The 17350-nt window shown below is 38.8% G+C and overlaps 3 protein-coding genes across 6 annotated transcripts; 1 reads left to right on the forward strand and 2 right to left on the reverse strand.

The window, feature by feature from the left end:
* Positions 1 to 1382: 1382 nt before the first annotated feature.
* gmnn (geminin DNA replication inhibitor) lies at positions 1383 to 6026 on the reverse strand. 4 transcript variants are annotated; one of them, XM_044170742.1, is made up of 7 exons: positions 5902 to 6019; positions 5428 to 5499; positions 4127 to 4243; positions 3802 to 3955; positions 3143 to 3225; positions 2598 to 2708; positions 1383 to 2430 (listed from the first exon to the last, which is right to left on the reverse strand). In XM_044170742.1, exons 2-7 carry the CDS (start codon positions 5482 to 5484, stop codon positions 2239 to 2241), a joined length of 714 nt encoding a protein of 237 aa, XP_044026677.1. In that variant the 5' UTR covers positions 5485 to 5499; positions 5902 to 6019; the 3' UTR covers positions 1383 to 2238. The 4 variants fall into 4 exon arrangements, with proteins under 4 accessions (XP_044026677.1, XP_044026679.1, XP_044026680.1 ...); XM_044170744.1 differs by having other exon boundaries at positions 4127 to 4228; positions 5902 to 5990; XM_044170745.1 differs by lacking the exon at positions 5902 to 6019 and adding an exon at positions 5721 to 5739 and having other exon boundaries at positions 4127 to 4228.
* A 62-nt stretch (positions 6027 to 6088) lies between these two features.
* lg17h6orf62 (linkage group 17 C6orf62 homolog) lies at positions 6089 to 11082 on the forward strand. The gene is made up of 5 exons (XM_044170747.1): positions 6089 to 7736; positions 7947 to 8123; positions 8215 to 8340; positions 9484 to 9618; positions 9723 to 11082. The coding sequence occupies exons 1-5, from the start codon at positions 7608 to 7610 to the stop codon at positions 9846 to 9848; spliced, it is 693 nt and encodes a 230-aa protein (XP_044026682.1). The 5' UTR covers positions 6089 to 7607; the 3' UTR covers positions 9849 to 11082.
* A 1-nt stretch (position 11083) lies between these two features.
* Positions 11084 to 12760, reverse strand: acot13 (acyl-CoA thioesterase 13). Its single transcript, XM_044170748.1, has 3 exons — positions 12544 to 12760; positions 12207 to 12391; positions 11084 to 11538 (listed from the first exon to the last, which is right to left on the reverse strand). Exons 1-3 carry the CDS (start codon positions 12625 to 12627, stop codon positions 11379 to 11381), a joined length of 429 nt encoding a protein of 142 aa, XP_044026683.1. The 5' UTR covers positions 12628 to 12760; the 3' UTR covers positions 11084 to 11378.
* Positions 12761 to 17350: the final 4590 nt, after the last annotated feature.

Genomic DNA, 17350 nt, shown 5'->3' on the forward strand with positions numbered 1-17350 from the left:
AAAGCTGAGAATTTGGAGAGCTGATCCATTTCATATAGGGAAATCCTGCCCTCCATTGATTAAAGTTTAGACCTTGGAGTACTTCAACTTCTCAATGAGAAGATATGTGTCTCAAGAATCATGTATTTGAATGAAATCTTGAGTCAAGATAGTACATTTTATTCAATTTTCAACTTTGATTCCATGATTGAATGATTAAACACTACTTGACTGAAGAAACCAACACTTGAAAGCACTCAAAGAGGGCACTCACCTATCAAAGTTGCAAAATACTAAAATAATTATTTTCACAGAAAACAATACACTACGTTTTAAACTGATTTGTGGTAAAGGGAAAAAAAAAGTTTTAGCTTTTTAAACCAGGTGATTGCAAATTAAAAGAAGTATGAAACTTTATTTTTACACTCCATTTAATGATGTTAATTGATGTATTCAGTTATATTTTTGACTTGTCTACAGCGGTGGAAGAAGTACCCAGATCCTTCAATGAAAACACCATTGCTACAATTTAAAAATACTCCATTACAAGTAAAAGTCTTGCACAGTAGATTTTGTTTTAACTACTTTACAGTTAGGTATGTCAGTTCAGTGGTTCCCAACCTGTGGGTCAGGTCCCAACCCACAAATTTGTATTCCTTTTTCAGACTTTTCCATAATCTTTGCGTTTGTGTGTGAAATGTTGTATAATTTGATCTCTTTGGGCCTCAAACAATTAGGCTATTTAAATGAAACCAACTGAGAAGTTTAGGAGACGTGCCTCTCTAGTGGAACTGCTAACATATCTGAAACATGACATGGGGCCATGAGCCAAAAAGGTTGGAAAGCATTGGTTTGATCTTTATAAAATACAATTCATTGCTAAACATGTTTTTAAAATGTAGTCTTAATCTGCAAAGTAACAGCTGTCAGATAAATGTAGCGGAGAAAAAAAAAAGTTAAATATTTCCCTCCGAAATGAACTTTAGCTCTGTTCGGTCTCTACCAACTCCTGAAGGAAATATGAGGGTTATTAGCTGCCAAAAGCTCCACCATGTTCTGCTAGTCTTTCTGCTGTTTGGTGCCTTGGTAGTCAGTGGGTTTGAACCAAAATATTTAAGTCAAACAGCTAAACAATGAGCTGAAACTCTCTATAGAAGCATAGGAAAGCTGCAGATTCAGGCCATAATCCTCTGTAGAGTCATCACTACAAGAAGCCCCTCTCACATTGTCATTTGATACATGTTTTTTAAAAAAAACAAAACAAAAAAAAACCAAAAAAAAAAAAAACCGAGGGCACTTTAAGCCATGTTTAGAGGACAGGGCCCAGAAGTGGAGTTGCTGCTTACTCAGTAAATGACAATTTATAGTCCTGAAGACCACCTTCTTCAAAACAAAGACAGTCATTGATTTAAAGTGTTTATTTTTACATACACAAGTGTCAATACACAATTTCACATTGTAAACCAAAACACTTCAGGGTCATGCTGTAGCACCATCATTTGGAGCCAAATCACCTAAGTGAGTCTTTCACAGCACACCTTGACTTCTCATAGTAGAAGAAGAACAGGTGTTAGTCAAATCGTTATCCTATTGATCGATTGCCAGCTGTCAAGAAGGCAAAGAAGGGGCTGATGGGATAATTATACCGTCAAAATAATCTGACACCAAGCTGAGTCTGTACAGGTTGGTGACGTGCAAGGAGGATGCTAGGTATTACTCCCACACACCCATGTGTGAAATGACAGGAGGCAAGTCAGGCTCACAGGGGTTCGGGTTGGAGCTACATCAGCAGGTGATGCCACTGTTAAACAAATTTCCCCAGTACTCCTTGTGCCATGACATTACTCAACATTAACAATGTTTTTGTTCTAAGCCATGACAATGAATGAGCATGCGCAATAACAGGACCCTGAAACTACAGCAGCAGCTAAATGGATTCAGCTATCATTAATCTGGTATTTACACCTGTGCTTTTTGTACTGTGACATGTCAAAATGTCTGAAAAGTTTTGACCACCTCTAAACTTGAACAAGGACAGCAAAAGCTAAAATAATTAAAACCAGCGCCTGTCTGTTCAATGCTTAATATAAAATAGCAGTTGTTTCAAAAATGAAGTTTAAAGTACATAACACAAGTTACTTTGAAAAGCAAGTTTAGTCAAATGGATGGCCACTTGTTGCTGTCAAAGCACACGTCAGCTAAATTCTGCTGACCTCTACAAGCAGGTCAAAGTCCCATAACATACAAGAGTTGTTTCAGTTAATCTTGCTCTCCTGAGGTCCCAGCTTGTTCATGGTCTGAGGTCTCTCCTTCCTCTGCATCACAATGACTGAAATCAGAATCTTCATCCTCACTCTGATCTGCCACTTCACTGTCACCTTCATCCTCCTCCACATCAAGGGCAATATCCCTCAGTTCCTCCAGATTGTCTGGGCTCTTTCCAGTCAGCCTCTAAAGAAGGACATGATACAGTATATCAAATTTCCACACGTGTAGTGTAGTCAGTTTTGTTCTTAAGGTTAAGGAATTTAGCATGCAATTTAAACGACATCATCTACCAGTAAAAAGGTCACCACAGACATCAGGACATAACAGACCCATTACACCAGTGTGCCTACCTCAATCATATCAGCCATGTACTGTACGTGTTGTGCCAGCTCTTGCAGCTCTTCATTTTCACACTTCAGCTTTGTTATCTGTTCATCCTTGGCCTCAATGTCTTTGTGTAACTGGTTTAAAAATAGAGAAACAAGCATAAATACCAAGCTTGTTTTAAAAAAATAAAATAAGCCAGAACTCATGGTGCAATGGGCAAACTGAACCAAGCTTTAGTAAATTAAAACCTTCAAAATAATGCATCTTAAACAATGTAGCACTAATCGTGGGCCAAATCATTCAGAAAACAAAAGCAAAGCTGTTGGGAAGAGGATATGAGGCCCAACTTCCAGCTTTATAAATAATCCAGTCTAAAAGAATAAAAATCATGTAGAATTGCTCAAAAAAAAAAAAAAATGAACAGTAAATTTGTGTATTTAGGTGCAGTGTTACTTGAAAATTTACTGCCAGCTGGACTGGAGCCAACTAAAGTTGACTCAGTCACTCAGAGTGTGGGAATACCTCAATTGACAGCTAAACATTACCCGTCTCTTAGTGATTAACTCACCTTCTCGTTCTCCTGTAGAACATTGTACAAGGCCTTCCGACGCTCCTCAGCTACCTCTTTCCAATAGGTTGAAGGAGGTGTTTCTAGAACAGCAACATTAAAGTCAAGATAAATTCAAAATATTTCTAATTCTTGAGGTAGATTCCACAATTTGTTAGTATGTAGTAGGGCTGTCACTTTTTGACATTGTTTGAATGTGGGAAAAGGTTATTTGAACTGTAATGACCTGTTCGAATGACGCCGTCCTGAACGGACAATCACGACTAACATCTGAGAAGCAGTGTGTTGAAGTGCTTTGCAACCCAAACTAAGGCTGTTTGTACAAAGCAGCTGTCTTACTCTACAGCGATAAGAAATCTGCGATCTCTCATGCTAGCTTGCCACCCAAGTGAGGCACCAGATGAGGGGAGCAACATCAAGTGTACAACCTCGTCTGACTGCCTACTATTCGGCACACTCTCCTTCAGCAGGCCCCTTGCCAGAAACTCTTAAAAATGCCATCACTGACAAGATAGCAAGATGTATATCCAAGGATATGCTGCCCATCGGTATGGTTTTGAGTTAAAAATGAATCTGAAAGGCCACGCAATTTGTTCAAACTTTATTTTGGAAAAAGTGACTATTGAAGTATAGTGTATTGATTATGAATCCCTACCTACCTTTGACCATAAGTTCATATGCTTCATTGGACATGCCATCTGTTAAACACTGAGTTTCTTCTGTTTGTGTGGATTTGACTTCTGCCTTCACCCTCTTTGGACCTCTAGTTTGTTCTGCGCTCCACTGTTTTCGTTTAGGAATGACCTTTCCCATCTTAAAAAAGAAAAAAATAATTTAGAAGCCATTTCTTTAAAATGTTTTAAAAGACAAAGATGGCTACTCGCTTGCTCTGTCACTGAACAATGTACAGTTGATCAAATTATCTAAACATGCACAAAATAGTCACCCAAATCCATTGACTTCCAGCAACAAGCTACTGCATACCTGAGCTGACCTTCCCAAGTCTTTGTTGACCACTGAGGGATGGAGGACCTGCAGGGATTGCCTGGGGGGTCCCATTGCCTTTTGAGACGGTGTGAAAAAGCTCTGGAAGACAAAAACCTAAGGGTTCATTTATAGCTGAGTAGATAGATATGAGAATGATGAACAAAAGGCAAGATCCTAACCTCTTACCAGAGGTGTCTTGAGAAACTAAGATCGAATCACATGGGAAACTAACATGACCTGTGTTCTCATTTTCAACACCCATTCATCAAGTCACTTTGCACTCATTACTTTAGTTACACTGTCACCATGGGAGAGGGCATGAGTGAAGTGGCTTAACACTGCTGGCATGTGCAAAAGGCCCACAGGTGTGGGAACAGGGGCAGGGCCCAAATTCTTTCAACAGCCGTGGGAAAGTTTCTGCTCAAGGCTCATTACAGAACAGCAAACAAGCTCAGTTTGTTAATGTTTGGCCACAGCTTCACAACATGGCTAGTGCGTTTCCATGCCTATAAAAAGCATGTCTTGACAATTTTGAGCTGTGGGGGAGATGAAGTCTGGAACTACCTGAAGTACAGCATGTAGAAATCAAAACACTTGTTCTTTGTCTAAATTGCAGGAGCTAAGCAGTATAACGCTGCTACAGATCAAAAAAGGACAAATTGATCTGAACAATAGAGTCAACCTTCACTTCAAGATCAATCAGTCAAAATACAGTCAACTGTCTCTTGCCACATTAGTCTCCTTTTGCTGCAGTAATTTAACTGCTTGCTAGGATTTTCACAGCAAAAGTTTAGACTTTTATAGGAAAAACAAGCGTTACCAATAAACATTAACAGCCCTGTTCTAGTAAAGTTCCCCAATAAGCCAACCCTGAAACCAAAGCAGCAAAACAGAATTCCGTCATTAAGTTGTATTATTTACACAGGCGCTTTTCAACATGTCAGATTGCGTACACATCTTCATTTCGGTCATCTATAGAAATCTGTTGTTTAAGAGTCTTTTAAGTCATGAAAACCCATTTACTGAGACACAAAAGTTAGGCGTGATTCCTCCTTTGATACACGGTATAGCTTTCGGTCCCTCACCTACAGATACGGAGAGCTACCAGCTGTTAATTATGTCACTGTGGCCTGTGATGATATCATCCACACCAACAATGGCAAGACATCGTGATAATAGTCTACTTGTTTATTATCCCTTGAACCTCAGGGCTAAACATTAACTGTTGAGCTACAATACTTTTAATTGACATTAATTTGAAGGAACACATTTCAAACAGGACAAATTAACTTACTCACCTTTATATTCTCATTAGACCTCTGGTGGCTGTGTTTTAGCTTTCCACTGAAACTCATTTTCTTTCAAAAGACCTGATGGGGAAATAATTAACATAACGTCACTACACATCAAAGTGACGACTGTGACACACGTTTGAGAACAGCCAAAGCAAGCTAGTTTAACAGCTAACTTTGGTTAATAACTTGGTAACGTTAGATTTTAAACGCAACAACATTGCTAAACGTGTGTTAATTATGATGCGAATTAATTACTTATATGTTAAAAGACAAGTTAACGTGAAATGTGTCGCCACCTCTGAAGTTGCGGCACAAAAGGCCAACTGAGTCAGCTAACTCTAAACATAAGCTAATATAAGCCACCACGGCTAATGCGAGCACAAAAGTGGATGCCGTCAGTAATACTTCATGAGCAGCAGCTGTGGAGAGAATTAAATTAAGGCAATATTAAAGTACATAAACGTTAACTCGACTTACCGTTGATGAACCGCACCTCGTTGTTGGAACTGCCTATTCTTTTTTTTTTTTTTTCTGGGGATCTCGCGCCAGGGGCTTAAATACGCCCACTCCGTCACGTGACAAAGGCGCCACTCACGAGGAAGATTTTTTTTCGTGCTGCTGTTTTTTTTTCCTCGTGCGGTCACGTGTCAACACACGTCACATCTTTGTGGTTCGTAGTTGACTGTGCAGCCATTTTGGGGAGGCTGTGGATCGACGAGCTTGTGTGTGCCATTATTAGCTGCCCAAAAACACACAAAGAAACCAAACGGAAAAACGTTGGACGACACGCCGTTAAATATGGGCCCACCGGGAGACAGAACACGCCACATGTCGACTGAAAGAACGGAGGATTTCAGCTGGATTGTCGATTTATCTTGACATGGCATGCAGCAGGGCGAGTCGGAGGTTGTGACGACTGAAGAAAAGAAGAGAAAGAAAACAAGCGCAGCAAACACCTCGAAACTTCAGACGTGGAAAGGGGAGATTTTGTTTAGCTAACGCTAACGTTTATTTCGCCATTCAGCGTTTGTCGTTGGTTGGCCATTGATTCCCTGGCTGATTTTTGTCGATGTAGTTGTTGACAAGACACGACTGAAGCGAATTATACCGAGCTAAAATGCTGAGCACAAGCAAAACCAGTTAGTCAGTCAACCCTGCAGGTCTCTTAACTCTCACAGCACTGGCAGTCACATTGAACCGAGCGAGAAAATGTAAACGCGTGGAAAGATGACTGTACGCTAGCTAGCCAACCACACATAGGCCTCAATTAAGCCAATCAGTCAGAAGATAAGATGTAGCTAAATTGTTTGTTCACTACTAGTTAGTGTTGGAAGTGAATGCCTAGATTAGCTTGCTAGCTCACATTAGCTAGTGTGCTAAAAATACGCCCACATCATGACTATCAGCAATGGCAGCACCGCAGGCCGTGGGCCAAATGAGTGGCAGTAACAGTCAAGGAAATGTCAAGGTACTTTCGCAGTAGTCTTCGATGTTACCCGGTGCCAATATCTCCTGGCATCCGTATTTACCTGCCATGTTCGTCTGTATCCCCAATCCGTCTGTAACACGCACATAACGCAGTCTCTACAGAGAAACAAACACAAAACGACAGCCATGGACGAGGGACTTTGAAATGACCCAAACAATAGAATATTTGTCTGCTTGCTAGTCTCTGTAATCCTCAATTTTACTGGCAACAATATATTGCCGGTATGGGCTTTTACAGTAGCAGCCGTTTCTGTTGATTTCAGTAACATTCACAGAAAAAGTTAGTCAAAACAAGAAAAGTTAGTCAAATTTGAGTTGCTCTTTCATTTAAATATCTGTTGTAATCCCTTGTCGATGGCAGGTTGAAAAAAAAACTCATTTGGCTTAAAAGTCATGTCTTAAAACATGAATTTCTGAACCAGTAATAAGGAGATGTAGTCTTAGCTTGTTGATCATTCCCCTCCTCAACACTGCCCTTTTACAAAAATTAAAATGACTTAGTTTTGTTTCTGATTTGTTGACCTTTTCAGTTGGTAGTTAGTGAGTAATTCACAGATCTAGCCTAGAGTTGTTTGATGCGTTGTTTCTGCAAAGGGTAGCTAGCTCCATCCTTTATCCAACGGATAAATACAAAAGTAGAGTGTAGCCAAAAAATTCTGCGCAAGAGAGGAAGACACTACCGTCAAAATCTAACCATGGGGGACCCAACTTCACGAAGAAATCAGACAAGAAATCGACTTCGAGCTCAACTTCGGAAGAAAAGGGAATCTTTGGCTGATCAGTTTGACTTCAAGATTTATATAGCCTTCGTTTTCAAAGAAAAGGTTTGTCAGTAAAATGGAAGAACACATTTATTCTTGACACAGTCTCAAACCACATTTGTCTCTCATACCTCAACATACTTTTCTTCTGCATTTGTTCATTACACATTTTAATGTCTTTTTCAGACTCGTTCCTTATTATATGACCAAGGCAAAACGATGGCTTAATATATGTGTGTTTGTATCTGTTTTTTGTTTGTTTTGTCATTACAGAAGAAGAAGTCGGCACTTTTTGAGGTAGCTGAAGTGGTGCCAGTGATGACCAACAATTATGAAGAAAACATCCTACGAGGGGTGCGGGATTCCAGCTACTCTCTTGAGAGTTCGATAGAACTCCTGCAAAAAGATGTTGTGCAACTACACGCCCCCCGATACCAGTCAATGCGAAGGGTAAGTTAGTGCACCGTCTGAGGAGGGGATATTTTGAAGAAGACCAGTTGTGTTTCACAGTGTTCTTTTTTGTCTCTTCATATTGCCGTAGGATGTGATAGGCTGCACACAGGAGATGGACTTTATCCTTTGGCCACGCAACGATATTGAGAAGATTGTCTGTCTGCTGTTCTCCAGATGGAAGGGGGCCGATGATGAACCCTTTAGGCCTGTTCAGGTCAGAACTTGGCACCTCGTCAGATTACTCAGGCTGTAAATGTTGGAAGCCTGTTGTAATTTTGATTCTGATTAGGGCTGCAACTAACGATTATTTTCATTATCGAATTAATATGCCTAGGGCTGGCCGATATAGCTGATAAATCCATCACAATAAAATGCACCTTCTGAATTCAAGTTTGTCTCTTTTACCGAACTAAGACCAGCGTATTTGCCTTGTTAACTCATCGTAAAACACACTTCGTTCAAACTCGACAGAACCAAAGTAAAACTCACCAAAACTGTCTTAGTTAGTCTTTCCACTATTCCAACAATCACCAACTCTGGTTTGGTGGAGATAAATCCTTAATTCACAGAGTAAGATGAGAAAAATATTCTGGCTCTACAGCTGTCACTGCCTCTCTGATGCCTCCCCCTCGCTGCTCTCCCTCTTGACGTCTCTCCTGTCTCCTCCTAAACCCGTCGCATCTTCGTCGTCCCCGGAGTCAGAGTCCTGGTCGGAGCCACTGTAAATCACCTCGGTACTGTATTCGTCGTCAAACTGGCCTTTGTCTGTCCCGGTCCGGACTTGTTCACTGGGAGGCTGCCCGCTCACCCTGCTCCAGTTCGGGTCCCCACTTCGGCACCTGTCAGCATTCCCTGCTGTGTCCCCCACGCCCCGCTCCTCATAGCTCCTCCTCTCTGCCATCCTGTGCTAGAACCGCTAAGTTAGCTGCACAGCGAATTGAGCTAATTTCAACAACAATTTCTTTACCGTGCAGCACACCCGCACTCACTTCTCACTCCACGCTGTTGTCATATTTTGATGGTGCAACCGAACAACACCTGTTAAATGATTGGCTGTTGGCGTGTCAGTCGTAGCACGCTCCATAATCAAGGGATATGATAGGCTGTTCATGAGCCGGGGCGTATTCATTATGCGCCTTCATGGCAGTTTGCATTTAAATGAAACTATTTAATAATTTTCGTATTGCTATTAATGAAGTGTCTATCGCCAGTACGTATCGCTATCATTTTATCGCCCAGGCCTAAATATTACCAGGCCTTGGTTGTTTAGTTAATAATAAAATGTCAGAAAATAGTCCCTAGCCTGGATATAACAAAATGTACTTCTTGGCTCACAAGTCTGTCCTCTGATTTACAGGCCAAGTTTGAATTTCATCATGGAGACTACGAGAAGCAGTGCTTGCATGCTTTGGGTCGTAAAGACAAGGCTGGAATGGTCATGAACAACCCAACTCAGTCTGTATTTCTCTTCATGGATAGACAGCACTTACAGGTGAGTCCGTCCACTGAAATGATGTTACTGATTTCAATCAACTGATGCCTCAGACAGTTTCTTAACTCAGTTTATCACAAATGTTCTCTGTCCACCTCTTGCAGACTCCTAAAACCAAGGCCACAGTTTTCAAGTTGTGCAGCCTCTGCCTGTACTTGCCCCAGGACCAGCTGACCTGCTGGGGTGTCGGAGACATCGAGGATCACCTTCGCCCATACATGCCTGATTAAGGCTTCCTGCTCCACTCAGCCACATAGGGAGAAGCCCTTCCCCTCCTTCCTGCCTAAGCTTTCAGAAGCAAATTGATGTACTCATCTCCACCCGTTTCCTTTTAAAAGATTTGAACTTGTGCTTGGATCTTTTTTTTTTTTTTTTTACCTACTCGTTCTTCCCTCCCTGACCTGAAGCTGATTCAATTCCCATCCTTGTTTTTTTTTTTTCCCCTTACACTCCCAATGTTCCTCCTCTTCTCTCTGCCATTTTTGGATTGGTTCCCCTGATTTTTTTTTTTTTTTTTTTTTTTTTTTTTTATTTTACTCCCTGTTCATTCCCTCCTACTCACTCATCCATTTTTGTTTATTTGAACCTGCACGAACATTGATTTTGAGTGGTTGGTTGTTCTCTTGGAGCCGCACTGTCAGCAGCACCGGTCATTGAAGGAACTCTTTATGTTGCATCAAAACAGGAACAAACAATACACAGGTCTTCACGGTGGTTCTCAGATGGACGTGTTTTATATCCTTGTTGTCATAAGAAAGGATTGTTAAAGCTTGTTTGTAATGTCAATGGGGTTTCTAGAACAACTTTACACAATCTTTTGACCAAGGACAAGTGTGAATAGGCGTTAAAACACCTGTATGAGAAAAGAAAACAAGATGAACAATATTTGTCAAATCATATGGTGTAGGTATTGCTTCTTATAAACCGCCTTAGTTTTTTTGCTGGACTTTTAAAAAAATGTTTTGGTGTCATTTGCTTTCCTCTGAAACATGCTAGGCAGGCCTTTACTAAAATCTTGAGTGACTTGAAAGGCATTGTACACAAAGTTGAGACATGTTGGTTAGATGATGAAGGTCATTGTCACCGTTCAAGCACCATTCATTTAAGCTACTGAAAACTGATGTTTTATGTTTTGTTTTGTTTGGGATGTGGGTTGGTGAGAAACTGAAATGGTGACATACTTAATGTTTAACATACCTAACAAAAGTTGCTGAAAGCTAACTGATTTTTGTTTAATTTGACCTACTAAAATTAAGATAATTTGCTGCCATGCTCATCAAATTAAAATTGGGTTTTGCAGGCTTGCTTGCCAAAGAATATGAAGTACATATAATTTTGCTCCTTGTTGATTCAGTGTGTTCAGTTGAAAGGGTATAAGGTGTGTAACTTCTGGGTTTTTTCTGTTGATTCTCAAATCAATACTGCTGAGCATATCCCAATACAATGCAAATTCTGAAAGCATAACTCTTGTCTATTTGTTTTATTGCATGTGCATGAAACGTACAATTGATATAGTAGTTAGGTCAGGATTGACTGGCTATACAGCTAATATTTTCTCTCTAGCTGTTGACAAATATGTAACAATGGTAACAACACAGGTCTTTAAGTAACCAGCTGTGAGAAGGATTTGTAGCACTATTAACTAAATTTTTTTTTTGGTACATTCAGTGGTTAGTTTACATCTTTACTCAAGCGTCCCTTGTTTTAACTGGACAGTTACATGATATGTGATTTACAGATAGGCACTGAGGGGAGACAGTTTAGCTGCTGCCAAGGTGTTTAGTGTGTCTTCCTTGTGCTATGAGCTTCCCTGTGGCCTTGTTGGTGAGGTCTACGATTGCAAACGCCAGCGTCCGTCCTTGCTTCAGAACCTGAGCAGTGATGAGTATGTCCTCTCCCATCTTGGCAGCATTCATGTATCTGTAAGACATTGACATTTCTCCCCAGTCATTTGTAGTTTATGAAGTTAATCTTCAATCTGACCTGGTTAACACACTGAAGGTCAAGGCCTGAAATCAGGGCTGTAGGTACTGTTGAGTACACTGAGATCATGTCCTCTGTATTTTTGCAGGGGCATTTCGGGTTTTTAGGAACATTGGGTGAGGGTACAATCTACAACTAAAAATGTACACATGGTCGTATTTCATATGCTGAGTCAGTATGTTCACATTTGACCATTTTTAGGCCAACAAATAATCGAATAAAAATGCATTACATTTACAGAAAATGACTGCACGGTTAACTGAAACATTAAAATGAAAAATATAAAAGCATTTTAGAGATTTTCTTTCATGGGTTTTTCTAAAATCCTTGCCATGCCTTAATAATAATAATAGTAATTTGGAGGAAATAAATCAAAAATATTAAAGCAGCTCTAGGTGGATGCTGTAAGCCTCAGGACCATGCTTTAGCAATCTGTGAAGGTTCATTCCACACACTTCACAACACAGGGCATTAGATATGAAGTTATGAACCCTACAACCAATACACAAATTTCAGTTTAAATTCACAGGTTCATCTACAGGTGATCAAGGTTTTTGGGGATCGGTGAGGTATAAGTCCGAGCTTTACACTGTTCACGGACTCACGTTATGTTCATATCCACACTGACTCCTGGTGCTCCCCTCTCACTGTGCATGATAGCCATGGTGGAGATGACATCGACCAGGGTGGCTGTCAACCCGCCGTGTAACGTCCCTCCCCGGTTGGTGTGCTCCTCTTCTACCCGCATCTCACACACCACCTTACCTGGGCTGGCAGACAAAACGTCCACCTGAGGAAAACACAAAGCTATCTGTGACAGTGCAACAATGCGGACGTTGTCCAGCTAGGTAAACTGTTGCGTTCAAAAGCGCAAACTGAGTTACAGAGTCACAGAAATTAATCTTAAAACGGTCAAGAAATATCGCAGAACGTGTCCTTTACCTTTCTCAGGACTCTGTCGAAGCCTGGATTATCTACCATTGCTCTCATTATTTGTTTTAACGAATTTAAAGACAGCGAAACCATATTTAACGGTAATAAATTCAGCCAATGTCAAACTTCTGTTTACGTCGTACCGGAAACTGTTGCGTCGGATTAATCGTCCGGGCGACATAATATTAATATTATTATTATTATTCTTCTTCTTCTTCTTCTTCTTCTTCTTCTTCTTCTTCTTCTTCTTCTTCTTCTTCTTCTTCTTCTTCTTCTTCTTCTTCTTCTTCTTCTTCTTCTTCTTCTTCTTCTTCTTCTTCTTCTTCTTCTTCTTCTTCTTCTTCTTCTTCTTCTTCTTCTTCTTCTTCTTCTTCTTCTTCTTCTTCTTCGGCAGACTAGACGCTACAGTGGCGTATTACTGCCTTTTACTGTTTGTTATTAATGCTCATTGTGACATTTTATATAGTCTAATACTGTAAAGATATTCCATCAGTTTCTTCATTGTAGTCCAGTTCTCCAGGTTGAGTAAAGTGCGCAGAGTAAAAACTGTTTCTCCAGTTTCCTCCTTTGAAGTGAATTCTAACATTGGATGAGGATGTGTCTTGGCTTGTTTGAGATGAACTGCGCCTCGCCTGAAAAGTGGACGAGATCAGCCGGCAGCAGCAGGGGGCAGTGACAAAAAGCTCCAGTCAAGTCGGACAGTTTCCAGCAGCTTTCAAAGAATATACAGGAAGGTCACAGAAATATGTACATCCTGTTAGATCCAAGAGATGGATGTTTAATAAGAAATGGATGGCGCTGCCGCGCAGCCATTTTCCGGTATCCAGCTCCAATAATACATATCCATGGTTAGATCCATCTGTAGGCTTAGGCTACCTGGTGCACGTTCAGCAGGAAAACAATTTGCACCGTTGTTGAAAATACTGAAACTAAATCTTTCAACTCAAGATAACAAAAAGGTTTTTAATCATTGGAAATTAACTATTATGTAATAGGGAATTTACTGCCACTTGTCAGTGCCCGATCTGTTCTGTACATGTGTGTACTTATTCTGCCCGATTTGTACCACGCATGTGTGAACATTTTACTTGACAGAGTTTTTTAAACTTTAAACCCTATTAGCAATCACATCAGTCCTGATCATAACAATTAAATATTCATTCATTTTCAGGATTTTAACCCTTTAATTGCCAACGTGTTTACATGATGCTACTGTAAATTTTTATGATAAAAACACAAAAAAATGAAATATTTTCCATATACTAAATGCAAACTGGACTTTTTTAGGGGGGATTATCACAGCCTGGGATATGTCAATGATTAACAACAAAATAGATTTTTATGCATTATTATTTTTTGTGCAGTGCCAGATTTAAAAAAAAACTCACCCTCAGTGTATTAGTGGGAAAAAAATGTACTGTACAAATTATTGCCATAAAAATATTATATATTAATATTTTTTTCCACTTTCAATGAGTTATTTTTTTTAACCCACATCAGTCCTGATCATAACAATTAAATATTCATTCATTTTCAGGATTTTAACCCTTTAATTGCCAATGTGTTTACATGATGCTACTGTAAATTTTATGATAAAAACACAAAAAAATGAAATATTTTCCATATACTAAATGCAAACTGGACTTTTTAGGGGATTATCACAGCCTGGGATATGTCAATGATTAACAACAAAATTGATTTTTATGCATTATTATTTTTGTGCAGTGCCAGATTAAAAAAACTCACCCTCAGTGTATTAGGGGAAAAATGTACTGTACAAATTATTGCCATAAAAATATTATATATTAATATTTTTTTCCACTTTCAATGAGTTATTTTTTTTAACCCACATCAGTCCTGATCATAACAATTAAATATTCATTCATTTTCAGGATTTTAACCCTTTAATTGCCAATGTGTTTACATGATGCTACTGTAAATTTTTATGATAAAAACACAAAAAAATGAAATATTTTCCATATACTAAATGCAAACTGGACTTTTTTAGGGGGGATTATCACAGCCTGGGATATGTCAATGATTAACAACAAAATTGATTTTTATGCATTATTATTTTTTGTGCAGTGCCAGATTTAAAAAAACTCACCCTCAGTGTATTAGTGGGAAAAAATGTACTGTACAAATTATTGCCATAAAAATATTATATATTAATATTTTTTTCCACTTTCAATGAGTTATTTTTTTTAACCCACATCAGTCCTGATCATAACAATTAAATATTCATTCATTTTCAGGATTTTAACCCTTTAATTGCCAATGTGTTTACATGATGCTACTGTAAATTTTTATGATAAAAACACAAAAAAATGAAATATTTTCCATATACTAAATGCAAACTGGACTTTTTAGGGGATTATCACAGCCTGGGATATGTCAATGATTAACAACAACATTGTTTTTATGCATTATTATTTTTGTGCAGCGTGACATTTAAAGCAAAATTCACACCTAAAAGTATGGAGGACAAAACATGTCCGTATCAAATAACTGGCATAAGAATATTATATATTAAAAAAATTCCACTTTCACTGATTAATTTTTTTAACCCACATCAGTCCTAATCATAACAATTAAATATTCATTCATTTTCAGGATTTTAACCCTTTAATTGCCAATGTGTTTACATGATGCTACTGTAAATTTTTATGATAAAAACACAAAAATGAAATATTTTCCATATACTAAATGCAAACTGGATTTTTTTTTTTTTTTGAGGGATTATCACAGCCTGGGATATGTCAATGATTAACAACAAAATAGATTTTTATGAATCTTTTTTTTTTTTGTGCCGTCCTAGATGTAAAGAAAACACTCACACTCAAATGCATAGAGGACAAATGTCCGTGTCAAAAAACTGCCATAAAAATGTTATATATAAATATTTTTTCCACTTTCAATTAGTTATTTTTTAACCCACATCAGTCCTGATCATAACAATTAAATATTCATTCATTTTCAGGATTTTAACCCTGTAATTGTCAATTTGTTTGACATGATGCCACTGTTGTTGTTTATGAGAAAAACACAAGAAATGAAATATGCTCCATATACTGAATGCAAACTGGCTTTTTTGGGGGGGGGGGTTATCACAGCCTGGGACATGTCAATGATTAACAACAACATTGATTTTTATACATTATTATTTTTTGTGCAGTGTTAGATTTTAAAAAAACAAACAACTCACACTCAGTGCATTAGAGGACAAAAAAAAAAAGTTTTCCTTTTACTGAGTCCTTCTTAGTTTCCTCATGCTCCTCCTCGCTTTTGGATTGCATGACTGCATCCATAACTTCCTGCACTGTGAAAGATCTTTTCTCCATCTTGCCAGGTATGAAATTAATATCCCCTCAAGCTTGATATACTTATAGTTGCATAAACTCACTGATGGTCTCAAAAACAAAGCCAGCATTTGTTTTGATTTTACCCACAGCTGAAGCGCTGCAAGATGCCCCATGTTTTTATTACTTGAAGGAGTGCATGTGTGGGTGTGTATGTGCCTCTGTGTAGGTGTGTGTTGCAAGCATATAAGAAGAAATTATAGAGGGAATTTGCACTTCTATATCAAAGTCAAGCTCACGTTTTATCTCTGTACAGCAAAGACACATGAAACAGAGCGAATGAAAACAAATGAAAAAAAAAAAACTCACACCTTTGCCAAATTTTATGCCATATGCATTACAATATTAAATAACACAATATTAAAGTAGTCTAAGTTAAAAATAGGGAACGCTACAGAGGATTACACTGTGATTTAAAAATAATTTCTTATTTTTATATTATATACTGCTGTATATTTACAACAATTTTCATAATGACATACTATCTGGAACATGTATATATTGAATGAACATAGAATTAAAACAAAATAGATTTTTTTTCATTTTTAATTACAGATGATGTACGAATTATCCGATGATACAAGGACGAACTATCACATTTCCACTTATTAAAAACCATTCTGTTATCTTGAGTGTGAGTAGGATTGCTAGCTGTCCGTTTTGTGTGTGTGCTGAAAATAAATTCGGTGTTTGTACACAGCCCTGGATCTGCAAATGTGAAATAAACAAAGTGGCTCGGACCGAGCCACACAACACCAGCCATGATTTGTGTGTCAGGTAACGTTAAATGACGGACATTCAGCTTACTTTCTAGTTTGCCAAGATGTGATGTTAGCTATAGTAACAGGAGAGTTGTGAGTATCGCTGTCTGGAGCTGCTGTGCTGCTCTCGGAAACCTCTTGTCTCTGGCTGTTAGCAACTGTAGGGACAGTTTGGACACACCCCACCTTTAAATATCACAAACCACATCTTACATGCACGTTAAGATTAACACAGTGGGAATGATGTGCAAAGTAGCCATTATTCTGTGGCTACATATCACGTAAGAGTAAACTGCTAAAGAAAAATTATTCACACTGAGTCTGAGTTCTGATGAATGTATTGGTTATTTATTGGACCATTGCAGTAAAGCATAAGAAATACACTCTGCAAACTACCGATAGGCAACAGATGGATCTAACAGGATGTAAATATTTATGTGACTTTATGTATTTTCTTAGAAAGCTGCTGAAAACTGTCCGACTTGACTGCAGATTTTTGTCACCGCCCTCTGCTGCTGCTGCCGCCTGATCTCGTCCACCTCCCGTGGGCATGGACTGGCTCTGATTTATCACCTACAACACTGAATTTCAACCAGTTACACAATATTCAAAATCCGCGCTGTTTCCTCCCTTTTCGTGGACTCGCCGCGCGAACTCTTCCTTGTGCTAGCCGCTCTCTCCCCTCCACTTCCGGAA

This window comes from Siniperca chuatsi, linkage group LG17 (genome assembly GCF_020085105.1).
Source record: "Siniperca chuatsi isolate FFG_IHB_CAS linkage group LG17, ASM2008510v1, whole genome shotgun sequence".
NCBI lineage: Eukaryota > Metazoa > Chordata > Actinopteri > Centrarchiformes > Sinipercidae > Siniperca > Siniperca chuatsi.

Excerpts from the sequence above, each read along its gene's own strand:
- gmnn (XM_044170742.1), bottom strand. The coding sequence starts at position 5,484 with ATGAGTTTCAGTGGAAAGCTAAAACACAGCCACCAGAGGTCTAATGAG. Across the intron at positions 3,226-3,801 it reads ATATGAACTTATGGTCAAAG|AAACACCTCCTTCAACCTAT; the intron begins GTAGGTAGGGAT and ends TTGCTGTTCTAG. Across the intron at positions 2,431-2,597 it reads ACATGGCTGATATGATTGAG|AGGCTGACTGGAAAGAGCCC; the intron begins GTAGGCACACTG and ends GTCCTTCTTTAG.
- lg17h6orf62 (XM_044170747.1), top strand. The coding sequence starts at position 7,608 with ATGGGGGACCCAACTTCACGAAGAAATCAGACAAGAAATCGACTTCGA. Across the intron at positions 8,124-8,214 it reads GATACCAGTCAATGCGAAGG|GATGTGATAGGCTGCACACA; the intron begins GTAAGTTAGTGC and ends ATATTGCCGTAG. Across the intron at positions 8,341-9,483 it reads AACCCTTTAGGCCTGTTCAG|GCCAAGTTTGAATTTCATCA; the intron begins GTCAGAACTTGG and ends TCTGATTTACAG.
- acot13 (XM_044170748.1), bottom strand. The coding sequence starts at position 12,627 with ATGGTTTCGCTGTCTTTAAATTCGTTAAAACAAATAATGAGAGCAATG. Across the intron at positions 12,392-12,543 it reads TCGACAGAGTCCTGAGAAAG|GTGGACGTTTTGTCTGCCAG; the intron begins GTAAAGGACACG and ends TGTTTTCCTCAG. Across the intron at positions 11,539-12,206 it reads AGTGTGGATATGAACATAAC|ATACATGAATGCTGCCAAGA; the intron begins GTGAGTCCGTGA and ends AATGTCTTACAG.